At 46.3% G+C, this 22,526-nt stretch overlaps 1 protein-coding gene and 1 pseudogene across 1 annotated transcript in view; one reads left to right on the forward strand and one right to left on the reverse strand.

Moving 5' to 3' along the window:
• The window catches only part of RETREG1 (reticulophagy regulator 1), a 158,178-nt gene extending 151,584 nt beyond the window's left edge, over nucleotides 1-6,594 (reverse strand). Inside the window, exon 1 of the mRNA XM_070476506.1 lies at nucleotides 6,166-6,594. Within this exon, the coding sequence (XP_070332607.1) occupies nucleotides 6,166-6,470 (305 nt within the window). The 5' untranslated portion in view covers nucleotides 6,471-6,594. The remainder of the gene's footprint in view (nucleotides 1-6,165) is intronic.
• A 449-nt stretch (nucleotides 6,595-7,043) lies between these two features.
• On the forward strand, nucleotides 7,044-11,633 carry LOC110133693 (large ribosomal subunit protein eL6 pseudogene; annotated as a pseudogene).
• Nucleotides 11,634-22,526: the final 10,893 nt, after the last annotated feature.

Genomic DNA, 22,526 nt, shown 5'->3' on the forward strand with positions numbered 1-22,526 from the left:
GGAAAAGAGACTCAGCAGAAATGGAGAACAGAACAAATCTTGAAACAGACAAAGGACTGTTGTGGGGAGGAAGTCCGGATCTTGGGCAGCTGGAGAGGTAACAGAGGGGTGAGTTTAACTCAGCATTAGAAAAATAGTTGCTAGTCAAGAGTTGTCCAGCAACGGAAATGCTGCCTTATGGAGAAGAGTTCATGATCCCAGGGAATGCTCAAATGCAGTGATTCTTAAACTTGAGTCACCTGGGGAGCTGGAGAAAATGCAGATGTTCCGGCCCCACCTCCAGGGATTCTGGTTCAAGGAATGGGTGGAGCCCACGATCCTCATCTCTACAAGCACCCGGAGATGGCCATGATGATGCTGGTGGCTACTGGCTCTTTCAGGGGCTCTACTCTGACACCAGCGAGCCCAACCCATCAGTGATGGCACAGAGGGGGTCAAGTAAGAGTTGGATTCTGCAACCTTCCAAACTAACTCTAGAGGATGGGCCTCCAAGGACACCCAGTGGGTCCTGGGCATTCCAGACTGCACAGGTGTCCTGTCTGAGACATGGCAAAAGTCAGAGGACTCAAGGTCTCCTGCCAGGCGCACCCTTGTGTCATCACCTCAGACTAATCACTTTCTTGCAAATGAACTAATTGTATAAGTGGAGGGTACTGTTATCACGCAGCATCAGATGCTCTGAGGAAAAAGGCCCAGAACAGACTTCTCTGCATGCATGGTCTCCAACTGCGGGTTCAAGACTGCTGCTGCTGCTAAGTCGCTTCAGTCGTGTCCGACTCCGTGTGACCCAATAGACAGCAGCCCACCAGGCTCCCCCATCCCTGGGATTCTCCAGGCAGGAACACTGGAGTGGGTTGCCATTTCCTTCTCCGATGCATGAAAGGAAAAGTAAAAGTAAAGTTGCTCAGTCGTGTCCAACTTAGCGACCCCATGGACTGCAGCCTGCCAGGCTCCTCCGTCCATGGGATTTTCCAGGCGAGAGTACTGGAGTGGGGTGCCATTGCCTTCTCCGGGGTCCAAGACTAAATCACATCAGAGCAGCTTTCTCAGCAGCATCGTGAAGGACTCAATTTCATGGCCATCAAGCAGCACAAGAAGAGGGAGCTTCTCCCCCAGCCCTTGCTATCCAAGGCAATCACCGCATGGCCACACAAAGCCCAGCGAGAGCTTGTCACTCCTTTCACCAAATCCAGACATTTCATGCAAAGATTTGTGCCTGAATTTTTTCAATAGCTTCACTCATAACAGCCAGCCGTGAAAAGAACCCAAAAGAACATCAGCTGGCAAATGGATAAACACATTGCGGTGCATCCCTGAAGCAGCAGCGCTGCGCTATGCTCAGTCACTCAGCCCGGTCCGACTCTGAGCGACCCCACGGACTGCAGCCCGCCAGGCTCCTCTCTCCACGGGGTTTTTCAGGCAGCAATACTGGAATGGGGTGCCCTTTCCTCCTCCAGGGGCTCTTCCCAACCCAGAGATCAAACCCGAGACTCCTGTGTCTCCTACATTGGCAGGTGGATTCTTTATCACTGAGCCCTCCAGATGTCCCCGAAGATGCAGACAAGTCAGCAAAAATGAGAAACAAGCCACTGATAAACACAATCGGGCTGAATCTCAAAGCTTTCCGCTGGGTAAGCAAAGCCAGGCACAAAAGACATCAAATTATAAGGTATAATTTACATGAAACTTAGGGGAAGACAAATCTAATCTACAGGGAGAGAAAACAGATCAATCCCTGGGGTGGGTGTGGATGGGAAAGGAACTCAAAGTAATCTTTAAGAGAAGTGGAATGTTCTAGATCTTGATTGCCATTTTGATTCCACAGGTGTTTACACTTGGCTGTTCCCTTAGAATGTGAGTGTTTTTACTGACAGCATACTGCAATAAGTTATTTCTTCAAAAACAAAAGCAAATGGGGCATTTTCTGTTTCACTGGGTTCATTCTATTTGATGGTGTACTTAAAATTGCTGTCACTGGTTGCCTCTGGAAGGAAACAGGCAGTCAAGGAGAGGCGTGGGAAAGACATCTAACTTCATACTTTTAGACTTCCGAACTATGAGGCTGTATTAGCCATTTTTAAACACATAAAATTTAAGATAAGAAAAAGAATTTATAAACATGTCCCTCATTGGTAAAGTGAGACAGACCCAACCCTATGACTACTGGACCATTGCCAGTACCGGACTATTTCAGGTTGTGGAAACCCTGCTTCTTGAGACAGGAACTATATGGTCTGAATTTTACTAAACTCCTCTGAGCTCTGAGTAAATAATAATTGTTTAAAGCATTATTTATGAGTTTAGTATTTTTCAAAAATACATCAAAGATAAGAACGTGCAGACACAACCACAGTTTTAAAATAGCTGTAACCTGAACATCAGGTAACTACCACCACCAAAGTCAAAAAACAACACGGCCTACACTCCAGAACTTTCCACGTGCCTTCTGTGATCACACCTTCCCCCTCTACTCTTGATCTTACAGATAAGAATGTCTTTTATCTATATATCCCTAAATCAATACTGTTCAGGTTTCAGTTCAGTTCAGTTTGGACATCTTAAAACTTTCAAAAAACTGAATCATTCTGTACATATTATTAAAGGTGCTTTTCTTCCCCAAATTGCATTTGTAAAATTCATCTATGTTGTTGCCTATAGCTCTAGTTTATTTTTATTGCTCTATAGAAAGAATTTGATGGTAAGAATAAATGAATAAACCACAATTTACCTGCCCACTAAAATATTCCTGGGAACTTATACAAGGCATTTTTGGGTCTCCATTGCCTATAGAAAAAACAGATCCAAACAAGAAGTATGACACTCGAGGCAACCACTGCCCCCAGATGGGTCTCCAAAACACCTAGCCAGTCTCATCTCCCCTACTTTTCTCCACCACCTCATGTGGCACTGCATCAGTTGAATATTAGTGAAAACACTAAGTACAATTCCTTAGGATTGAAGTGTTGTCCACCATGCACTAGGTCTACCCAAATCATTCCTGTCCATCAAAATCTGATTCAAGCATGGTCTCCTTAAGAAGACCCCATAGTCTCATCATCCAGGATGCCACCTGCCCAACAGAAAGCTGCATCAAAATGAATGATTCCTTCTCTGACTCTTCAACCACATTCATGCCATTCAGCCTTGAGTTATACCCACACCGTCATGCCCCTGTCTCAGCTTTTGTCCTTTTAATACACAGCACTAAAATCTTGCAAAAAATGGACAGATAATAAAAGTTAGAGCTTTTGAACTCAAACTCAAAATCCTGAGAGCTACTGCTGGTACCAGGTACTAAACAGTCAAAAATATGTATTTAAAAAGTTAATTTTCACAAAAATAACATCAGTGAAAGTGAAATCATCATGACTCCTTCAGACAAATTTGGGTTCTTCGTGCTTCTAACACTGATTTTTTTATTTAAAAAAAAAAAAAAAACACAGAGCTTTATGTTATGCCCTATACTTAATTATACTTTGCTAACTACATGATCTACTCTCTAGACACAGTACTTCAGTTTATGAAACCACTCTTATGTTTTGTCATTTAAGTTTTATTCGATTTTCACTATTATAAATAAAACATTAGTAAGCATAAAAATACAGAGTTTTAGAGTTCTTGGGACACAGAATGTCAGTGCCACATAATTTAAGATAGCTTGATAAGAGGTACACTATTTAGAGAAAACAAAGTCCTTGAAAGACTATTTCAACCTAGGAGGAACAATGGGGAAAACTACAACATTTTAATGAAATTAATAAATGGGTCAGAAATTCCAATTAACAAGCACTTCAAATTTAAAAAGCAGGAGAGTCATTTTTCTGTCCATGAAAATATACACATGGGATTGTAAATTCTCCAAAAAGGAGAAATAAAACAGATAATCAGAAAACCTATGGCCATTGTTTGCCTTGCTATCATACTTATTAAAAATATATGGATGGAAGACATCATTCCCAAATAAAATTAAATATGCCTTTCAATTATTTAATGCAAAAATCATTATTTTCAATAGATGTTATTAAGAATACATCACAGGAAAAAATGTTCGCAACTCATGTTACAGAAATTAGGCTAAAGTTCTTAGTATAAAAAGAGTTCTAACAACTCAACAGGAAAAGCCCAATGACTCAATTAAAAATATGGATAAAAGTTTTCTGTAAACAGATAATGTGTAGAAAAGATAATTATAATGGTTCCTGAACATAATAAAAAATGCTCAAGCTCAGAGAAATACAAAACCATAAAACTATACTGGATAGCCGTTTTTACCTATCAGATTTACCAATCAAAATGTTTGATAAAATGCTGCTGGCAAGGGTATAAAAAGAAATAGGCAGTCACATGCATTGTTGGTAGGAGCATAAATTGATAACACTCCAAGGAAGTATAATAATACAATGACAGTCATCAAAACTACAAGGGCACACTCTGACCCAACAATTCCACTTCTGGGACTTCCTCCTACAGCAAAATTTGCTTACATGCAAAATAATACATGTTCAGACCCTTAGCTTTAACGCTGTCATAGCAAAAGTTGGAAACAATCTTATTCTGTCAGTAGGAGCCAGGTTAATCTGTGACATCTATACAGTGGGATTCAGCTGATCACAAGAAAGTGATCGCCAAAGTGCGCTAAAAAGAAAAAATAGCCCAGACAGTAGTCCACAATTTGCAGAGAATATTTTGCATTTGTTGAAATATGCACTATCTGGAAAGATACACAGGAAACAGGTAACACTGGTTGCTTCTGGTAGGAAAGTGGGTAGCCAGAGAGGCATGGGAAAGACATTTACAGACTGCTTAACTTCTTGTACCTTAAACTTTTGAACTCTGAGGCTATTAGGTATTTTTTTAAATAAATAAAGTTTAAAATTAAGAATTTGAAAAACATGTTCCTCATTGGTAAAATGAGAGATACAGCCCTATGACTATTGTTGCCCAATTCAGCATCATACATATATCTTCCTGATTTTGAGTGCTCACTATAACTTCATAACAGGTTAGAGAAATACAGAATAAGGTCTAGAAACAATGATAGCTAAGAGACCCAAAGTAAGGTTAATTCACACTCAAGAGGCTCTATTAAGAAACAGTCTGTTTCAAAACAAGATCAGTCTGGCACAGATCTGCAGAAAAACATTATGGTTAAACGAGCTAACTGAGGAAATGGCGTGTTGTGTATGTTTTGTTTGTTTATTTATTTCCTAACTTTATTAAGGTTAAGAAATAAATGTCCGGTGACAAGATATGGGTCACTGAAGCTCTGCTTATTCTGCAGTGTCGGTCATGCTTGTTATGAGAACACAGGTGGAAACAAAGAAGCTTTTTCTCCACCCCCCACTAGACTGGTAACAGATGATCAGGCAGGGGCTTCCATAAAGGAGCCAGACATTTCCGCGTCTTTAGGGTGAAGGGCGCTTTTGGAAAAGACAAACCTGTTGATCAGGGGCTTTTCAGAGAACATTCCTGGGTAGTCTCTTTATTCTTCAGCTAAAAATAAGACTGTTTTCTACACTAGGCACACCTGGGGGGCGGGGTGATGTCCGTAATCCACCTGTCTGCCTCCTGTTTTCTCCTCGGGGAGTAAAGACAGTACACCCAACCCTCCGGGTGGGATGGAGAAAGAAATCACTCGGTGTCTCAGGTGGCTGATGGCGATGGCTCAGGCTTGAGTGTGTGCCCAAGCTGGTCCAGATATGCCCTCTCTGGGGGCAAGAACGGACACAGGTTCAAGTGCGTGTGGTTCGGCGGGCTTTGGGCGAGCAGGTCACGACCTGCGAGTTTCAGAAAGCCAAAAGTCAGGTGTGCTCGGGGGGGGGGGGGGGGGGCCCCCCCACACCTGCCGGTCCAGGTGCGTGCGGGGTCAGCCCACCGTCTCGTCCGCGAGGCTGGGCTACCCCCGCGGAGGATGACAGCTGCTTACAGGGGGAGGTGCGTCTGGAGGAAAGTTGGGACTGTGTGTCGACCTGTGCGGGGTAGGGTGGCCGCGAAAGTGGGCCAGGACTGACACCTTCCTCCGCAGGGTCCGCCGTGCACCGCCCCCCACCCCACCCCCCCATATCGGGCACCGGGCGGGCCCTCCGTCCGCTCCCGGGCGCCCCAAGGTCACCTGCCCGCACCCCCCGCCCCGGGCCCCCCGCCCCACCCATCCCGAGCTCTCACCAAAACACCAGGTTGGCCCCGACGAAGGCGAGCAGGCTGCGCAGCGGCCTCTTCCAGCTCAGGAGCTCATCGGCGCGGCCGCCCAGCCACAGCGCCGGCTCCCCCAACAGCCAGGTCACCGCGGCGGCCACCCCGCCCGCGGCCTCCTCCACCTGCCGACCCGCGCCCGCCGCCGCCCCTTCCTCGGGGGGCGCGGCCCCCTCCGGCTCCTCTGGGGGAGCCCGGGGCGGCGGCGGCGGCTGCGGGGCGGCGGCGGGAGCTGGGGATCCCCGCTCGGCGGGCTCCGGGGGCGCCGGGCTCGCCATCTTCGGCGGCGCGGGCGGGGACGGGCTCGGGCGCGCGCGCGCGCGCCTGGGTGTCGCGCCGAGAGCGCGGCGGGTCCCCGCGGGGGGCGCGCACCGCGGGGCGCTGGCGGCTGGGTGCCTTGTGACGTCAGCGTCGGCCGCCGCGGGGCGCCTCCGGGGGGAAGTTGGGTGCGGCCGGGTTGGCGCGGGGCGGGGCGGGGCCGGGCGGCGTCCCCGGGGGAGCGGGGGCCCTCGCGCGGGGCCGCCGGAGCGTGATTTCCACTTTCCCCTCCCAGCCGCCGCCCGCCGGCTTATCTAAAAGGGAATCTGCGGGCCACCGGCGGAAGCAATTGGCCGTCCTCATTTTCTCCAGCCAGGGCCTCAGATCGCCCACCCTGCAGCCTTAGAGGGCATAATGGGGCGCCCCTGAGCCTGGCAGCGCGTTTCAGCCCCCAGTGACCCCCCCATCCCCACCCTACCGAGTGCCCTTGCAGGGGCAGATTGCACCCCCATAGCAGAGATCTTCAGGACTTCAAGAACAACGTGATGATTTAAAAAGGCTGCATTGAAAAAGCAAAGGGCCGGAGTGGGGGGCGGGGGGCGGGGGGGGGGGGCTACATATTGGGTCCATTCAGAAGCATGCGGCCCTCTGGTTTTATAAATCCGGAACCGTCAGGCCACCGCGTTCGGGCAGGGGGCTTCTTCTCTCCGACTCTTGGACAAAGGCATCTGGTTCCAAAATGCACGCTGGTCTATGGAGGGCACAGGTGAACGTGTTGCTGAGAAGCAGGACAGCTTGGGTGTGTTACACAGGTTTGGCCAGAGTCACTGTGGTCACAGCAGGCATCAGGACAGGGGTCAGGTGCTGTGAGGGCGTGACCAGGAGTTCTGAGAACTCTCAGACCTGGCCTCATTGGCCCTGGTGCTTCTGGGTGATTTGGGGAGGGGGGTCGCGGTGGGGCCGGGATGGAAGAAACGTAAATGTTTATGTTCACTTTTCCCTATTTGCATTTTTTAAATGTTCTCTTCCTTCATCCCAGTTGTCACTTTTCTCTAGAGTAAAATGTTCCTTCCCTTTGCAGAGCATTCTACCTTGATGAATCAGAGCATCTTATATCCTCTTGGAGTTTACTACTGGCAACCAACTTCTTTCACAGGATGGATGGAGCTATTAAAGCCTGTTGTTTCCAGGGAGCCTCTGGAGAATGTTCTAGAGTGTTCATCTGGGGATCATTTTATGTGTTTATACCTTGGTGTACACATACGAAGAAATTCACTGATGTACTTGCAAATGTATGCACTTTCCTGTGTGTATGTTATACCTCAAAAGGGTGTATGCCTAATTTACTCAGAGGTTTATTGAGCACCTGCTATGTACCCAACCCCTTGCTCAGCTCTGTGGGTATGGCTTCCACCCGCAGGAAGCTCACAGTCCAAGGAAGGGCCAGTGACAATTGTGATCACTGCTGTGATGGAAATAAGCACTCAGGGCGAAGAGTCCTTACTTCAGTTGTGTGTCCAAAATTAGGGACAAGTGGAGGAGTCAGGTTTCTGCGAGCTTTTTGGAATAGAGGGTGTCTGTCCTGAAATGTAAGCGGGAGGGCAGTAAAGGAATGTTCCTTGGAAGCACTGATGCTGAAGCTGAAGCTCCAATCCTTTGGCCACCTGATGCGAAGAACCGACTTATTGGAAAAGACCCTGATGCTGGGAAAGATTGAAGCAGGAAGAGAAGGGGACGACAGAGGATGAGATGGATGGATGGCATCACCAATGCGATGGACATGAGTTTGAGTAGGCTCTTGGAGTTGGTGATGGACAGGGAAGCCTGGCATGCCGCAGTCCATGGGGTCACAAAGAGTCGGACGCAACTGAGGGACTGAACTGGGCAGTAAAGGCAGGATAGGATGGCGAAGAGGAGGCAATCACGTCTGTCAGGAGATCAGCACAAGTGAAGTTGTGGACTTGCAGGCAGAGGTCATGGTTCCTTATGTGTATCTGCAGCAGGTCACCTCAGCTGATCCACTAGTGGAAGGAAGTTTGGTTTTTGACCTGCCAGCAATGCAGAGTCTCGTGTTTCTGGCTTGTCTGATAGATTCATGACATAGATTCATGTCTGATAAATTCATGAATAGATACATGACAACCCAAAACAGTAGCCAGGGAGGCATGAAAAAGCAATAGGGAAACAATTCTGGTGTTTTTACCACTAAAGAAAAAACAGTCTTTCCCTGGGGCTTCCCTGGTGGCTCAGTAGTAAAGAATCCAGCTGCCAATGCAAAAGACGCAGGTTTGATCCCTGGGTGGGGAAGATCCCCTGGAGAAGGCAATGGCAACCCACTCCAGTATTCTTGCCTGGAGAATCCCATGGATAGAGTATCCTGGTGGGGCATGAGGTCACAAAAGAGTCAGATACGACTTAACGGCTAAACAACAACAACAATTTTTCCCTGGGTGTTGTGCCCTCTCTTAGCACTGGTGCAGGAGCTTTTGAAAGATAAGGGATGCTTTATTGTGTCATCTGGCCTTTGCTTAGCAAAGGACTCCACAACTGGAGGGAGGAATTGAGAAACCTGATATCCCCATTTTCCAAACCAGGGTGATGTGCTTCATGTGTGCTTCACATGTGCAGACATGTGAAACATGTCTGCAAGCTCCTACACATTCCTCTTCTCCCTGGAATTTAATTACTGTCATCAGGATATGCTGAAGTAATACAAGCTGTTGACAGCCAAGACACATCAAAGCTCAACTTCAGTTACTACATGTGGGTTGCAACACTTATCTCCACTTATTGATAAAGCTCCCTCCTCACAGCTCCTGAAATCTGTCCTTCTCTCTTAAAATGCTGCACAAACTGTTTCGCACAAAAAGCTGGAGTAAGTGCTCTCATCTGTCTTTTTCACCTCTGACCTCTAATGATTACCAGCAAATAATGTCACCGGAGTAGATGCTGGCCTAAACACATAACTGGGTGCAACAGGGTGTTTTTGTCTAATTAACTTTGTGGCTTTTTCCCATCTTGCAAGATGGCAGGTGAAAAGGCTGAGAAGCCAGATACTAAGGAGAAGAAACCTGAAGCCAAGAAGGCTGATGCTGGCAACAAGGCTAAAAAGGTGAAAATGGTGAAGAAAGTTAAGAAGGGGAAGCCCCACTGCAGCCGAAACCCTGTCCTGGTCAGAGGAATTGGCAGATATTCCCGATCAGCCATGTTCTCCAGAAAGACCCTGTACAAGAGGAAGTATTCAGCAGCTAGATCCAAGGTCGAAAAGAAAAAGAACATTCAGGTTCTTGCTACTGTCACAAAATCAGTTGGTGGCGACAAGAATGGTGGTTCCCGAGTGGTCAAACTTCACAAAATGCCTAGGTATTACCCTACTGAAGATGTGCCTCGGAAACTGTTGAGTCACGGCAAGAAACCCTTCAGTAAGCATGTGAGGAAGCTGCGAGCCAGCATCACTCCTGGGACCGTTCTGATCATCCTCACGGGACGCCACAGAGACCAGAGGGTCGTTTTCCTGAAGCAGCTGGGCAGTGGCTTGCTACTTGTGACAGGGCTTCTATCCCTCAATTAAGTTCCTCTGCATAGAACACACCAGAAATTTGTCATTGCCACCTCCACCAAAATCGATACCAGTGATGTGACAATCCCAGAACATCTCACTGACACTTACTTCAAGAAGAAGAAGCTGCGTAAGACCAGACACCAGGAGGGTGAGATCTTCAACACAGAGAGAGAAATAGGAGATCACAGAGCAGCGTAAGGCTGATCAGAAGGCTGTGGACTCACAAATTCTGTGAAGAATCAAAGCTGTCCCTCAGGTCCAGGGCTACCTCCGCTCTGTGTTTGCTCTCACAAATGGAATTTATCCTCACAAAGTAGTATTCTGAACTTCTTGCAAAGAACCTAATTAAATAATTTGTCCATTTAAAAAAAAATTATAATTAACTTTGCGATGTGTGAATAATGTATTCAGTGCTAAGACTTCATCAAAATAATACTAATGATGCTTAAAATAAACTTTGTCCCCTCATCTCTACAACATGTCACATTTAAAACTCCTGTGAGTAACCTTATCGTTTAAGATTCTCTTCTGAATTTTGCATCACCATGTACACCAGAGTGATTCACACCATGAAGTAGACAATTTCAAAATATAAATCCAAGGAAAACAAGGCGACTGGGGATATGTCAGAGGGGAAAAAAGAAGAGAGGGAGAGAAAGAAAACAGTTGTAGCCACTGAATCTAAGTGACAGTTAGAAAATAACCAGTCAGACAAAGCCAAAATACACACAAGAACTCTTAAATGAGGTCACTCGCCTTTCTCTTCCAAAAGTAGCTAGAAAGCTTGTAATAGGAGAGAAAAGCAATGAATAATTAATTCCTACTCTAGGAGTCCACATCGGTAATCTCAAGCTAAAGCCTTAGGGCAAGAGGGAAATGCCCCCATATTTTCTTCCCCTAAAATGTTTCGTGCTAGACTCCTAGGTCTTTAAATGAAGGAGGTGTGTACCCATGTTGTGTTGTGTTGGTCTGGCAGATAGATCTTTGTGTGCTGATAATTTTGTTAAGCTTTGTTAATTTTGTGAAGCTCCAATACATCGGCGGGGAAAGATCCAAGGCAAAAGGAGAAAAGGGCGGCAGAGAATGAGACGGTTAGATGAGATGGTTAGATAGCATTACCGATTGAATGAATGTGAATTTGAGCAAACTCCAGGAAATAGTGAAGGACAGGGAAACCTGGTGTGTTGCAGTCCATGGGGTCACAAAAAGAGTCAGACATGACTTAGCGACTGAACAAGAACAAGAGAGCCTAATAGTTCACACTGAGCAGAGAGAAATAGGAACACCACACCACGACAGCAACAACAGAGGGCATGGAAAGGAAGATTGTGCCTCGTTTCCAAGGCCCAAGGCACAAAAGGAATTGGCTTTCTGTTCAGGACTAACTGTTGTGTTGATAAGAACTGGAATATCCAAACCAGCGTAAGCTAAGTTTGGCAAGCATTCTGTAAGGGGGATGCTTACCAGAAATGAATTCTAGCATGGTGACCAACCACACCAAGTTGGGGTACTTTAGTTATCAGTCCCTAGTAATATACAAAAGAGCTTTTGCAAGTCTTCAGGAGGGTTTATTGAAAGGACCTGTGATTACACTGCAAGAGTGTATATCCTGAAAAGGTACTATTTCATCCACCCACAGGCACGCACATCAACACAGCAGCAGCAGGATTGATTTCAGAACATTAACTGCCAAGCCCTTCCCACGGGCCCAGCAGTTACACTCACCTCAGCAGCCCGGCCACCCTTCTGGTCCTGTTGCAGGAGTTCACCAAGAGGACGTGACCTCTAATTGACACTCAAACTGGACCCAGGCGATTGGAGGCACCGCACCCCATCCTCTGTCCTGGAATGTATGTTCTGCCCACCGTTCCCACAGCAGAAACAGTCCCAAGGACACGGCCGTGAGAGACAGGTGTGCTGTTGAGACCACTTGTGTGGCCAGTGTGACTGAGCGCCATTAAGGCCTCTGTGGAAGGACACAACTTAGGCACTACAGACCACCACCAATAAACTCTTAGGATGCTGGTGGGTGGGGATGGAAACCCACTCTCTCCTCCGATGGACCGCTAAGAAGTCTGAGCTTTGGAACCTTAGGTGGGCTTCCAGCAGGAGAGTCAAGTGGCCTGGCTGGTGTTGCAGAAAAATATCTGGGGCAATGGATCATACAGAGCCTGGCAGAGACCCTGGGACAGATTTTTTCACTAAGACCAGGGAGACAAGGAAGGGCAGATTTGGAGCATCTTTGGAAAAGCCAGGTAGCAGGGATCTGCGGCTCAGAGAGCAGCAGGGGTTCTGAACAAGAGCCGGATCAGAGGTAGGAAGCAGCCTGTGTGAGAACTTGGCAGAGGGGCAAGGTTGGTGTGAGCTCACAGGCCAGATCAGGTTGATCACCTGCAACAGAAAATGCGATGAGACTTTTGGACAGACAGATCAACAGAAGGGAGTTTTGAGTATCATTTGCCAAGTTTAGACCCAATTCTGTGAGCAAAGGAGGATTTCTGAAATCTGTGAGTTTCTTTTCTATTGTCTTGTCTTTGTTTTTACCGCAGAACCAATAGACTCAGATTTCCAGTCTCCTGAGACCCCAGGAATTCCAGCTGGATGTCCATCATCAAAGCAAAACCGTGAATATGATTGTCTGTAAATGCAGGTCTGCAAATCAGGCCTTCAGTCTCAAGCAGTAGTCTCGAAGCTAAAATTAGAGTGGTGGAATGTCATGGAATCACTGCAAGCGTTACATCCCACAGACATCCCTTCAAAGTCTGTATTTGGTTTGTCACCTGTTACTACTTTTAGTTCATTAGAAATCGGGCACAAAACTTGGTGACTTTTTGGGCTGGCATAGTGGTCCAGGCACTGCCGAGCATGTGTCACCTGCATCCTCCGAGACCCGGGTGTGGAGGGGCCCAGCCAGGGCTGTTCATGGGGACCCTTAGGCTTTACAAGACTCACGTGCCCTCTGAGTCATCAAGGGAACTTGGAGATTGCATTTAATATAGTTCACAATATACTACAGGGGCTAGCCCAGTGGCTGAGTGGTAAAGAATCCCCCTGCAACACAGGAGATGCAGGAGACATGGGTTCGATCCCTGGGTTGGCTTCCCTGGGTTGGATCCCCTGGAGAAGGGCATGGCAACCCACTCCAGTATTCTTGCCTGGAGAATCCCATGGACAGAGAAGCCTGGCAGGCTACAGTGCATGGGGTCCCAAAGAGTCAGACATGGCTGAAATGACTGAGCACGCATCCAGTATACTATATTGGCTTGGAGACCAATTTACTGAAAATCGATGGTCTCTGTCTCCCCCTTGCATGCCCACTCTCGTCCCACCTCTGCTCTAAACAAGGTCCCCCAAAATGACCTTGGGAGCTTCCTCTGGGTTGCATGGACAAAGGCAGGGTTGAGACTGAAGGCCTTTCTCTTTTCTCCAGGGAGAACATGCACATGAACTTAAGGTCCCACAAACTCAGGGGCCTCCACTTCCAAAGCCAGCTACCCATAGGCTCTCATATTTCCCATGTTCTGGACAGCTGGATTTCCCAAACTCTGCCAACCACTGCATCCAGTGGACCTATAGACCATTTTTTCTCCCACTGACGAAGTGGTTCTCGTGTGTGTGTGTGCTAAGTCACTTTGAGTGATAGTGATAGTTGCTCAGTCACACCTGACTCTTTGCAACCCCATGGACTGTAGCCTGCCAGGCTCCTCTGCCCATGGAATTCTCCAGGCAAGATTACTGGAGTGGGTTGCCATTTCCTTCTCCAGCTAAGTCACTTTAGTCATGCCTGACTCTATGACCCTATGAACTATAGCCCACCAGACTCCTCTGTCCATGGGATTCTCCAGGCAAGAATACTGGAGTGGACTGACATGCCCTCCTCCAGGGGATCTTCCCGACACAGGGGTCAAACCCATGTCTCTTTCATCTCCTGCATTAGTGGATGAGTTCTTCACCAGTAGTGCCACCTGGAAGCCCCAAATTGGTTGTCACTTTTGCCCTGTAAAGAAGGGAGGGGACAGAGTTGGAGGGAGAAAACTCCTTCTTTGGGAATGTCCCCCTTTCCCCACTGTGGGTCCCAGAGAACCCCCTGGCTCCCACAACATTTATTTTGAGTTAACCCATCCTGTATGGGGCTGATTCCTTACAAGCCCTGTCACAGAGGAAAAGGGGAGATCACAAAGAGAAACCCCACTCCAGCGCAAGAGGGGACTTTTACAACTGCCTTGTCAACCCCAGTAACACAGTCTCCAAGGCAAGAAACACTGGGGTGAGTTTTGAGTCTGGTCTCTCCCCCCTTCTCTGTCTGGAGTAACCATATGTCAGGTTTGCCCACGACAGCCCTGGCTTATGCCTGCTGTCTGGCATGGTTATTAATAGCACTTCGCTTTCTTTCTCAAGGTGTCCAGGTTTGGATGATAAATTATATCGACTCCCCATCCATCTCTCATTTGTCAGCGACCGCTGAGAACCCTTCTCCCCAAATGCTCCCATGCCCATCTCCGTTATTCTGCAGTCTCAGAACCACCTTCTCTGTCCCAGTTTCATCACTTACTGCCTGTCTGAACTGCAGTAACCCCTTCTCTGCCAATCTGCACCATACATGTCTCATCCAAAACACAGCTTGCAACATGGAACACCCACCCAAATGCTTCCAACGATGCCAGTTACCCAGGACCCCTAAACTGAAATAACTATAAGCCACCTTCTAAAGTCCTGGGTAGCCTCTCTCTAAAATTTGCACTTCTTTGTAGGCAGATTGTGCTACTAAGCCTCTTCAGTGACGTTCGACTCATTGCAACCCTATGGACCGTGGCCTGCCAGGCTCCTCTGTCCATGGGATTCTCCAGGCAAGAATACTGGAGTGGGTTGCCTTACCTTCCTTCAGGGGATCTGAACCCACGTCTCTTATGTCTCCCGCGTTGGTAGGCGAGTCCTTTACCACCAGGGCCACCGTTAGCTGTTTGCTAATCTGAATGCTCAGCTATAGTCAGATTAACTTTTCACTGAGTCCACATTCCAAGCAAGTCCTCTCATTCACGCCTTTGCTGACTCAGTAAAACCTTTTCCTGTCTTCTCAAGCCCTAGTTCCCCAATCTGTGGCTTTCCACTCCTTGTCCAGAAATCCTTCCTCAAGTGCAAGGAGCCTGGGTTTCAAAGTCATGAAGATCTGACATTGATTGTAGCTCTTAGTGTCCAAGCACTGAAAGTGAAAGTGAAGTCGCTCAGTCATGTCCGACTCTCTGTGACCCCATGGGCTGTAGCCCGCCAGGCTCCTCTGTCCATGGGATTCTGCAGGCAAGAGTACTGGAGTGGGTTGCCATTTCCTTCTCCAGGGGATCTTCCCAACCCATGGATCGAACCTGGGTCTTCCGCATTGTAGGCAGGAGGGAAATCCTGCCTGAGCCACCGGGGAAGTCCAAGCACTAACCACTGCGTTTTATCGACTTTAAGACTCACTTTCCCCCTGTATTTATTTACTTGTGATTGCACTAGGTCTTCGTTGCTGCTCGGGCATCTCTCTGGTTGTGGCGAGCCAGGGCGACTCTTCTTACGGGGCGTGCACTTCTCGTTGTGGGGCACAGACTGCAAGTGTGCACGCTTCAGTAGCTGCAGCTCCCGGGCTCCGGGGCACAGGCTCAGCAGTTGCACTGCATGGGCTTAGCTGCCCCAGGGCAGGTAGAATCTTCCTGGGCCAGGGATCGAACTCGTGGCCCCTGCACTGTGAGGCGGATTCTTATTCATCGCACCACCGGGGAAGTCCTCCCCCCCCCCATTTTAACATACCTGGGAATGAAATATACCTTCAAATCTATGCCATCTTAGAATCAATATAGTGACTCTCTGGCTTTCTGTTATAACCCTAACTCTTGGTTTCCTCATCTTTTTTTAAAAATAAGTGCGTTCTGTGTGCTTAGTCATGTCTGACTCATTGCGACCCCATGGACTGTAGCCCCCCAGGCTCCTCTGTCCATGGGGATTCTCTTGGCTAGATTACTGGAGTGGGTAGCCTAGCCATTCCCTAGGGAAACTTCCTGGCCCAGGGATCAAACCGGGCTCTCCTACATTGCAGACAGATTCCTATGCCAGCTGAGCTATATATGCATTTATTTGGCTGCACCAGGTCTTAGCTTCAGCATGTGGTATTCATTTCCCCGACCAGGGCTCGAACCCAAGGACCCCAGCATTAGGAAGACAGAGTCTTAGCCACTGGACCACCAGGGAAGTCCCTCCTCATCTTTTTTTTTTTTTTTTAATAGCTTTTTATTGTGTATTGGGGTATAGCCTAATAACAATGTTGTGATGGTTTCAGGTGGACCGCAAAGGGACTCAGCCATGCATATACTTATATCCATTCTCCCCAAACTCCCCTCCCATCCAGGCTGCCACATAATACTGAGCAGAGTTCCCTGTGCTGTTCAGTAGCTCCTTGTTGGTGACCCATTTTAAATACGGCAGTGTGTACGTGTCCATCCCACACTCCCTAACTACCTTCCCCCCATTCTTCCCCTCTGCAACCCCAAGTTCCTTCTCCAAGCCTGTGAGTCTGTTTCTGTTTTGTAAGTAAGTTCATTTGTCTGATTTCTTTTTAGATTCCACATATAAAGAACGGCTTATTTCTCCTTCTCTCTCTGATTCACTTCATTCAGTGTCACCTCTGGGTCAATACATGAGTCTCAAGAACATTGTGGGAATGGCTTGAGATAATATAGTCATGACCTGCGGCGGGGAACCGAGATGCTATCCCCAGCCATTCTGGAATCATCACCCAGCATCTCATGGGAAGACATATACCACGTGCAAAAATGGTTGCAACACATACCAAAGTTTGTATATTAATAGAATCTCACAGCATCCTCTGAACTGTGCAAAATCAGAAAGAGAAACTAGTCTCACCCCCAGGGGTGGCTTAACCACAACACGCCACTGAGAACCCTGTTCAGAGGAAATAAAGGGGACCTTTCTCCAGGGGTAATGGGTCAAGCAGCTTTGAGTTGTAAAGATGTCATTTGCACTGAGGAAACAACAAAAGCAGCTTTGTCCTTAATTTGTTCCTAAGTAGAAAAATCTTCAAAAGCTGAAAGAAAGTGAAAGTGTAAGTCGCTTCAGTCATGTGTGACTCTTTGCAGCGCTAGGGACTGTAGCCTGCCAGGTTCCAGTCTGTCCAGGCAAGAATACTGGAGTGGGTTGCCATTCCCTTCTCCAGGGGATCTTCCTGAGCTGGGGATCAAACCTGGGTCTCCCCAACTGCAGGCAGATTCTTAACAGTCCGAGCCACCACTCAACAGTCAGAGCCACCGGGGAAGCCTGATTTTATGTTAAAAAAAAAAAAAAATCCACAAGCAGGTAAGTATTGGATCCCAGGTGGCTGTTTTGGTAATGTTCATTTGGACAGTTGCCTTCCCTTGTGAGAGGTCCCTCGCTTTCTGTACAGAAGTTTGTCCACTGCAAGAAGCCCGGCAGGCAGCCACCCTGGGGCACAGCTAGCTGACTGGCAAGGAAATCTTTCCTTCTGTGTCATTTTGCCACCACCTTTGTGCTAGTGGTGAAGAACCTACCTGCCAGTGTAGATATAAGAGATGCTAGTTAGATCCCTGGGTCGGGAAAATCCCCCAAAGGAGGAAGTGGCAACCCACTCCAGCATTCTTGCCTGGAGAAGGCCATGGACAGAGGAGCCTGGCGGGCTGCAGTCCACGGGGCTGCAAGGAGTCAGACATGACTTAGCATGAGCACACACAGACAGGTAAGGCCCAGCTTTTGCAGAAAAACCTCAAGTCCAGATCATCAAAGGGCTGGGGTGTAGGATTTGAATGGGAGATATCAGTTAAGTATGAGGTCAAGATCTGATAATATTCTAAGTCTGCCCACAGAAAGAGCCTGACTCAATGATATCCCGTAGCAATGAGCTCACTTAGGGAGCAGATGGCTTTTAACTTATTGTTATTGTGTGCTCTTGTTGTTCAGTCACCAAGTCGTGTCTAACTCTTTTGTGACCCCATGAACTGTAGCCCACCAGGCTGCCCTGTCCATGGGATTCTTTAGGCAAGAATACTGGAGTGGGTTGCCACTTCCTTCTCCAGGGGATCTTCGCCACCCAGGGAGCGAACCTGCATCTCCTGCATTGGCAGGCAGATTCTTTACCACTAAGCCACGTAGGAAGCCCCAGATTTCTACCAAAAGCAACCTAGGCTCCTTAGAGAATTGGCTGATGCTAGGTCTGTGTTAGGAACATGTTGCCTGCCAGAAAGCAAAAATGTGTTCGAAGATGATTTAATAGTTCATATCAAAAGGACACAGAAGCCAACTTGAAAGGGATTCCATGGACCAAATCTGGGAAACTTTGAGGATCAAAAGGAATAATCCTGGCAGATGATTACAAAATATTGAATTTAAAAATGTTTATGATTCCATAGTGATTCAAAAGAGAAAGAGACAAAATTCTGCTTTACAAAAGATTATAGGCTCTCTGTTACTCTTTCCATACATCTCACCCTCATGGAAACTCACATTACCATATGTAAAATATATAGCCAAGAGGAATTTGCTATGTGGCTCAAGAAACTCAAACAGGGGCTCCATATCTGTCTAGAGGGGTGGAATGGGGAGGGAGATGAGAGGGAGATTCAAAAGGGAGGGTATATGTGTATACCTATGGCTGATTCTTGTTGAGGTTTGACAGAAAACAGCAAAATTCTATAAAGCAATTATCCTTCAATAAATAAATTAATTAAAAAAACACTATAGGCTAGTAAGTATAGACTAATTTACAGATTTAGAAAAGCACCCTTTTGTAACTCTCAATGTAATAACTGATTCAAGCAATGCTTGTCAATGAAAAACACAAACCACTGGGAAAAAAAACTCTAGGGACGAGGGTATAGACATAACCTCACGGTTACTTTTTAATTACAAAAGCAAAAGTGTTTCTTTGCACTGGAGAGACCTTATCTGCTTCTCATCATACTTGGCATCACCAGTAGTGTGACAATCTGACCTTATGAAGAACTGATCTCCTGCCATGGGTGAGACACACACAAAAAAAAACCTGCTGGAAACATTTGCTCTCGATCAAATCCTGACAAAATGTAGGATTCTCAGTTCTAATGAGATGGATGAAACTGGAGCCCATTATACAGAGCGAAGTAAGCCAGAAAGATAAAGACCATTACAGTATACTAACACATATATATGGACTTTAGAAAGATGGTAATGATAACCCTATATGCAAAACAGAAAAAGAGACTCAGATGTATAGAACAGACTTGTGGACTCTGGGAGAAGGCGAGAGTGGGATGTTTCAAGAGAACAGCATTGAAACATGTATATTATCTAGGGTGAAACAGACCACCAGCCCAGATTGGGTGCATGAGACAGGAGCTCGGGCCTGGTGCACTGGGAAGACCCAGAGGGATCGGGTGGAGAGGGAGGTGGGAGGGGGGACTGGGATGGGGAATACATGTAACTCCATGGCTGATTCATTTCAATGTATGACAAAAACTACTGTAATGATATAAAGTAATTAGCCTATAAAAAAAATAAATTAAAAAAGAAAATGTAGGATTCTGGAACTTAAGATGTTCTGCAGGTCAACTGGATTGAATCTTCAAAGTGTTTGATATCAAGAACAGAGGAAGAACTTGAGGAGAATAAAGAAATACAACAGCCAAGTAGGTGTGTGAAACTTAATTGGATTCTGGGTCAAAACTAGCTATTAAGGACATTTAGAGGGAAAATTAGGGAAATTTGAATCCAGACTGCATAGGAGGTGACTTTGTTGAATTAATGTTGCTTTTCTTAGGTGTGATAATGGTGTGGTGGTGGTGTAAGAGAATGTCCTCCTTCTGAGTGAGGTGATATGAAACATTTAGAGGTGAAATACCAGGGGTGCAGCCATCTGCTTTCAGCAAAAAGGAAGTGTGTGTATAGAGAGAGGCATATAAATACAGAAATAGAGGAAATGGGTGTGGCAAGACACTAGAGAGCCTGTATGAGGGGCATCTGGGTGTTCACTGTTGTGTTCTTTTGACTTTCCTGTGGGTTTGAATGTGGTCAAACAAAACAACTATTTTTTAGAAGACTATGTGAGAGAATAGGAAATAGAGAAAGTTTTCATATACAAATATTTTAAAACACACATCACTTCTATTTTCTCTTGCCCAAGATTGTGACCTTTGATGATTTCTCCTTTCCAAGAACTCTTGCTTGACTTAAAATCATTGTGACAACATCAAGCATGGGAATCAGATCATTTCTGACATATGACAGCAACAGGAAATGAAATATTTAGGTTTTCTCCAGAGAACTGTAGCTTATCTATGGAATTTAATCTTCTTTCATTGAACATCAACTAAATACAAGATCCTCTGAGTGATACCCTGCATGCCTTCAAAGGGATTAAAAATACCACATAAACATGGACTTGACATGTTTTGAGTGGTTTGTATGAGCTAAAGGAAAGACTAGGACTAGGGATATGATTATGAATAAGACACAGTCCTGGCCATCAAAAAACCCTTTGTCTTTTGAAAAATATAGACACATACATGAATGTCAATATAATAAGACAAGATTTATGGAAAAATCTAACATGGTCTAAAAATTATGACCAGGCATCCAGGCATAACTTTGGAACGGAGTAGCTCTAAGCTAGAACTTGAAGAGGAAGTCAGAATGTTTTCAAGACAGACTGGTAGGCATTCCAAGCAAATGAAACAAGGTGTGCAAATGCATGAAGTTATCAAGAGATCACAACATGTTTGGAGATCCCCAAGTAGTTAAATGAAGTTCAGATTTAGGGGATTTGTGGAGGAGTGAGAGAGATGGAGGCTAGTTAATCAGGAGATCTCATGTTATACTAAAGAGTTTGAGTTGTATCCTGTAGATAATGGGAAGGTTCTGATGGTAAGTGCCATGATCTGATTCTTATCTTGAAAGATAACCCTGGTGGTGGAGTGGCAGGAGATTGGGAAAAGATGAGACAGAGAGACTGACTAATAGACTTTTGTAATAGTTGAGATGAGAGATGCTGAGAGCCTAAAGCAAGATGGGGTAGGCGGAGACAGAGAAAGGGTAGATGCGGGAGACATGACAAAGCATTGATTGGCTCTCATGATGGAAGGAATGCTGGGAAGTGAGGGCGAGGAGATGGTCCAAGATAACTCCTGTATTAGGGTTCTCCAGAGAAACAAAGCCAGCAGGGGGTGTGGGGGGGTGGGGGGACAAAGGGAGGCAGTTTTAAGGAATCGGTTCATGAAGCTGTGGGTACAGGCAAGTCTGAAGCCTGCAGGGGAGTTTGGGAGTCTGGGAATTCCCACACGCATTGATGTTCAGTCTTGAGTCCACATGTAGTCTGGAGACAGAATTCCAGCTTCTTTAGGAGATTTCAGGTTCTTAAGGCCTTCAGCAAATTGGTGAGGTCCACCCAAATTATGGAGGGTAATCTGCTTTACTCAGAGTCTACTACTGATGTAGATGTTAATCAACTTTATGTTTATTTATTTGTTAATAAATTTATTTATTTATATTATATTATTTGTTAATATTTATGTAATTTATTAATAAATTTGTTGTTTACTTATTTATTTATAAAAGTAACTTCACAGCAATATCTAGACTAATGTTTGAACAGCTGGGCACCAAAGCTTGGCCAACTTGACATGTAAAATTAATCATCATCATAGCCCTTTTAAAGACTGGTTATATTTTTATGCCGTTACTAAAATGTGAAATAGAGGGAATGGCTAGGAACAAATCTGGGGGGCGTGGGCATGGCAGGAATAGCATCAGCTTGGAAAATGTTGAATTTTAGTTGATCATGTTGCATGGTCAAATACAACATATGCACAGAGACAGATCTTTTTAATGGGCCAAATTTAAAGATCTTACTGGAAGTCAGAGGACCAGATGAGGCTGTTCCATAAGAGACTGTTCATTCATTCAACAAAAAATGTTTTCTGCGTGTCTCTACGGGCCAGACAGACTGGGGGACCATGGTGTACCCAAGGTAAAGTTCCTGTCCTTCACAGAGCTGAAATTTTAGAAGGGTTGGCAGGCAATGAGCAAATCTTCATGTAGATATAAAATTTCAAATAGTGACAGGTATAATTTACTGCTGCGTAACAAACCGTCCCCAAACTCAGGGGCCTAAAACAACTTTTATGTGCTCATGATTCCATGGGTTGGAGACTGGGGAGAGGCTAGCTGAAGAGGCACGTCTCAGATCCACGCCGTGGTGTTGCTGGCTCCGCTTATGCATTTGCTATCAACTGGCATTTGGGGCATGGCAGCTGGAGGAGGCTGCCAGTTGTCCCCGTACAGCCTCTCCAGTAGGCTGGTTCTGGCTCCTCACTTGGCAGCTGGGGTTCCGTGAAGGCAATATAACGTGCAAGCTCTTATCTGGCCTCTGATTGGGTTAACCCTTTAATGTCCCAATGGCCAAGGTAAATGGAGTCGTCATGAGAGGGGACAACACAAGAGCATGGGATTCATTAGGAACTGACCATGAGCAGTGGAAACA

The sequence above is a fragment of the Odocoileus virginianus genome, chromosome 14, assembly GCF_023699985.2.
Source record: "Odocoileus virginianus isolate 20LAN1187 ecotype Illinois chromosome 14, Ovbor_1.2, whole genome shotgun sequence".
NCBI lineage: Eukaryota > Metazoa > Chordata > Mammalia > Artiodactyla > Cervidae > Odocoileus > Odocoileus virginianus.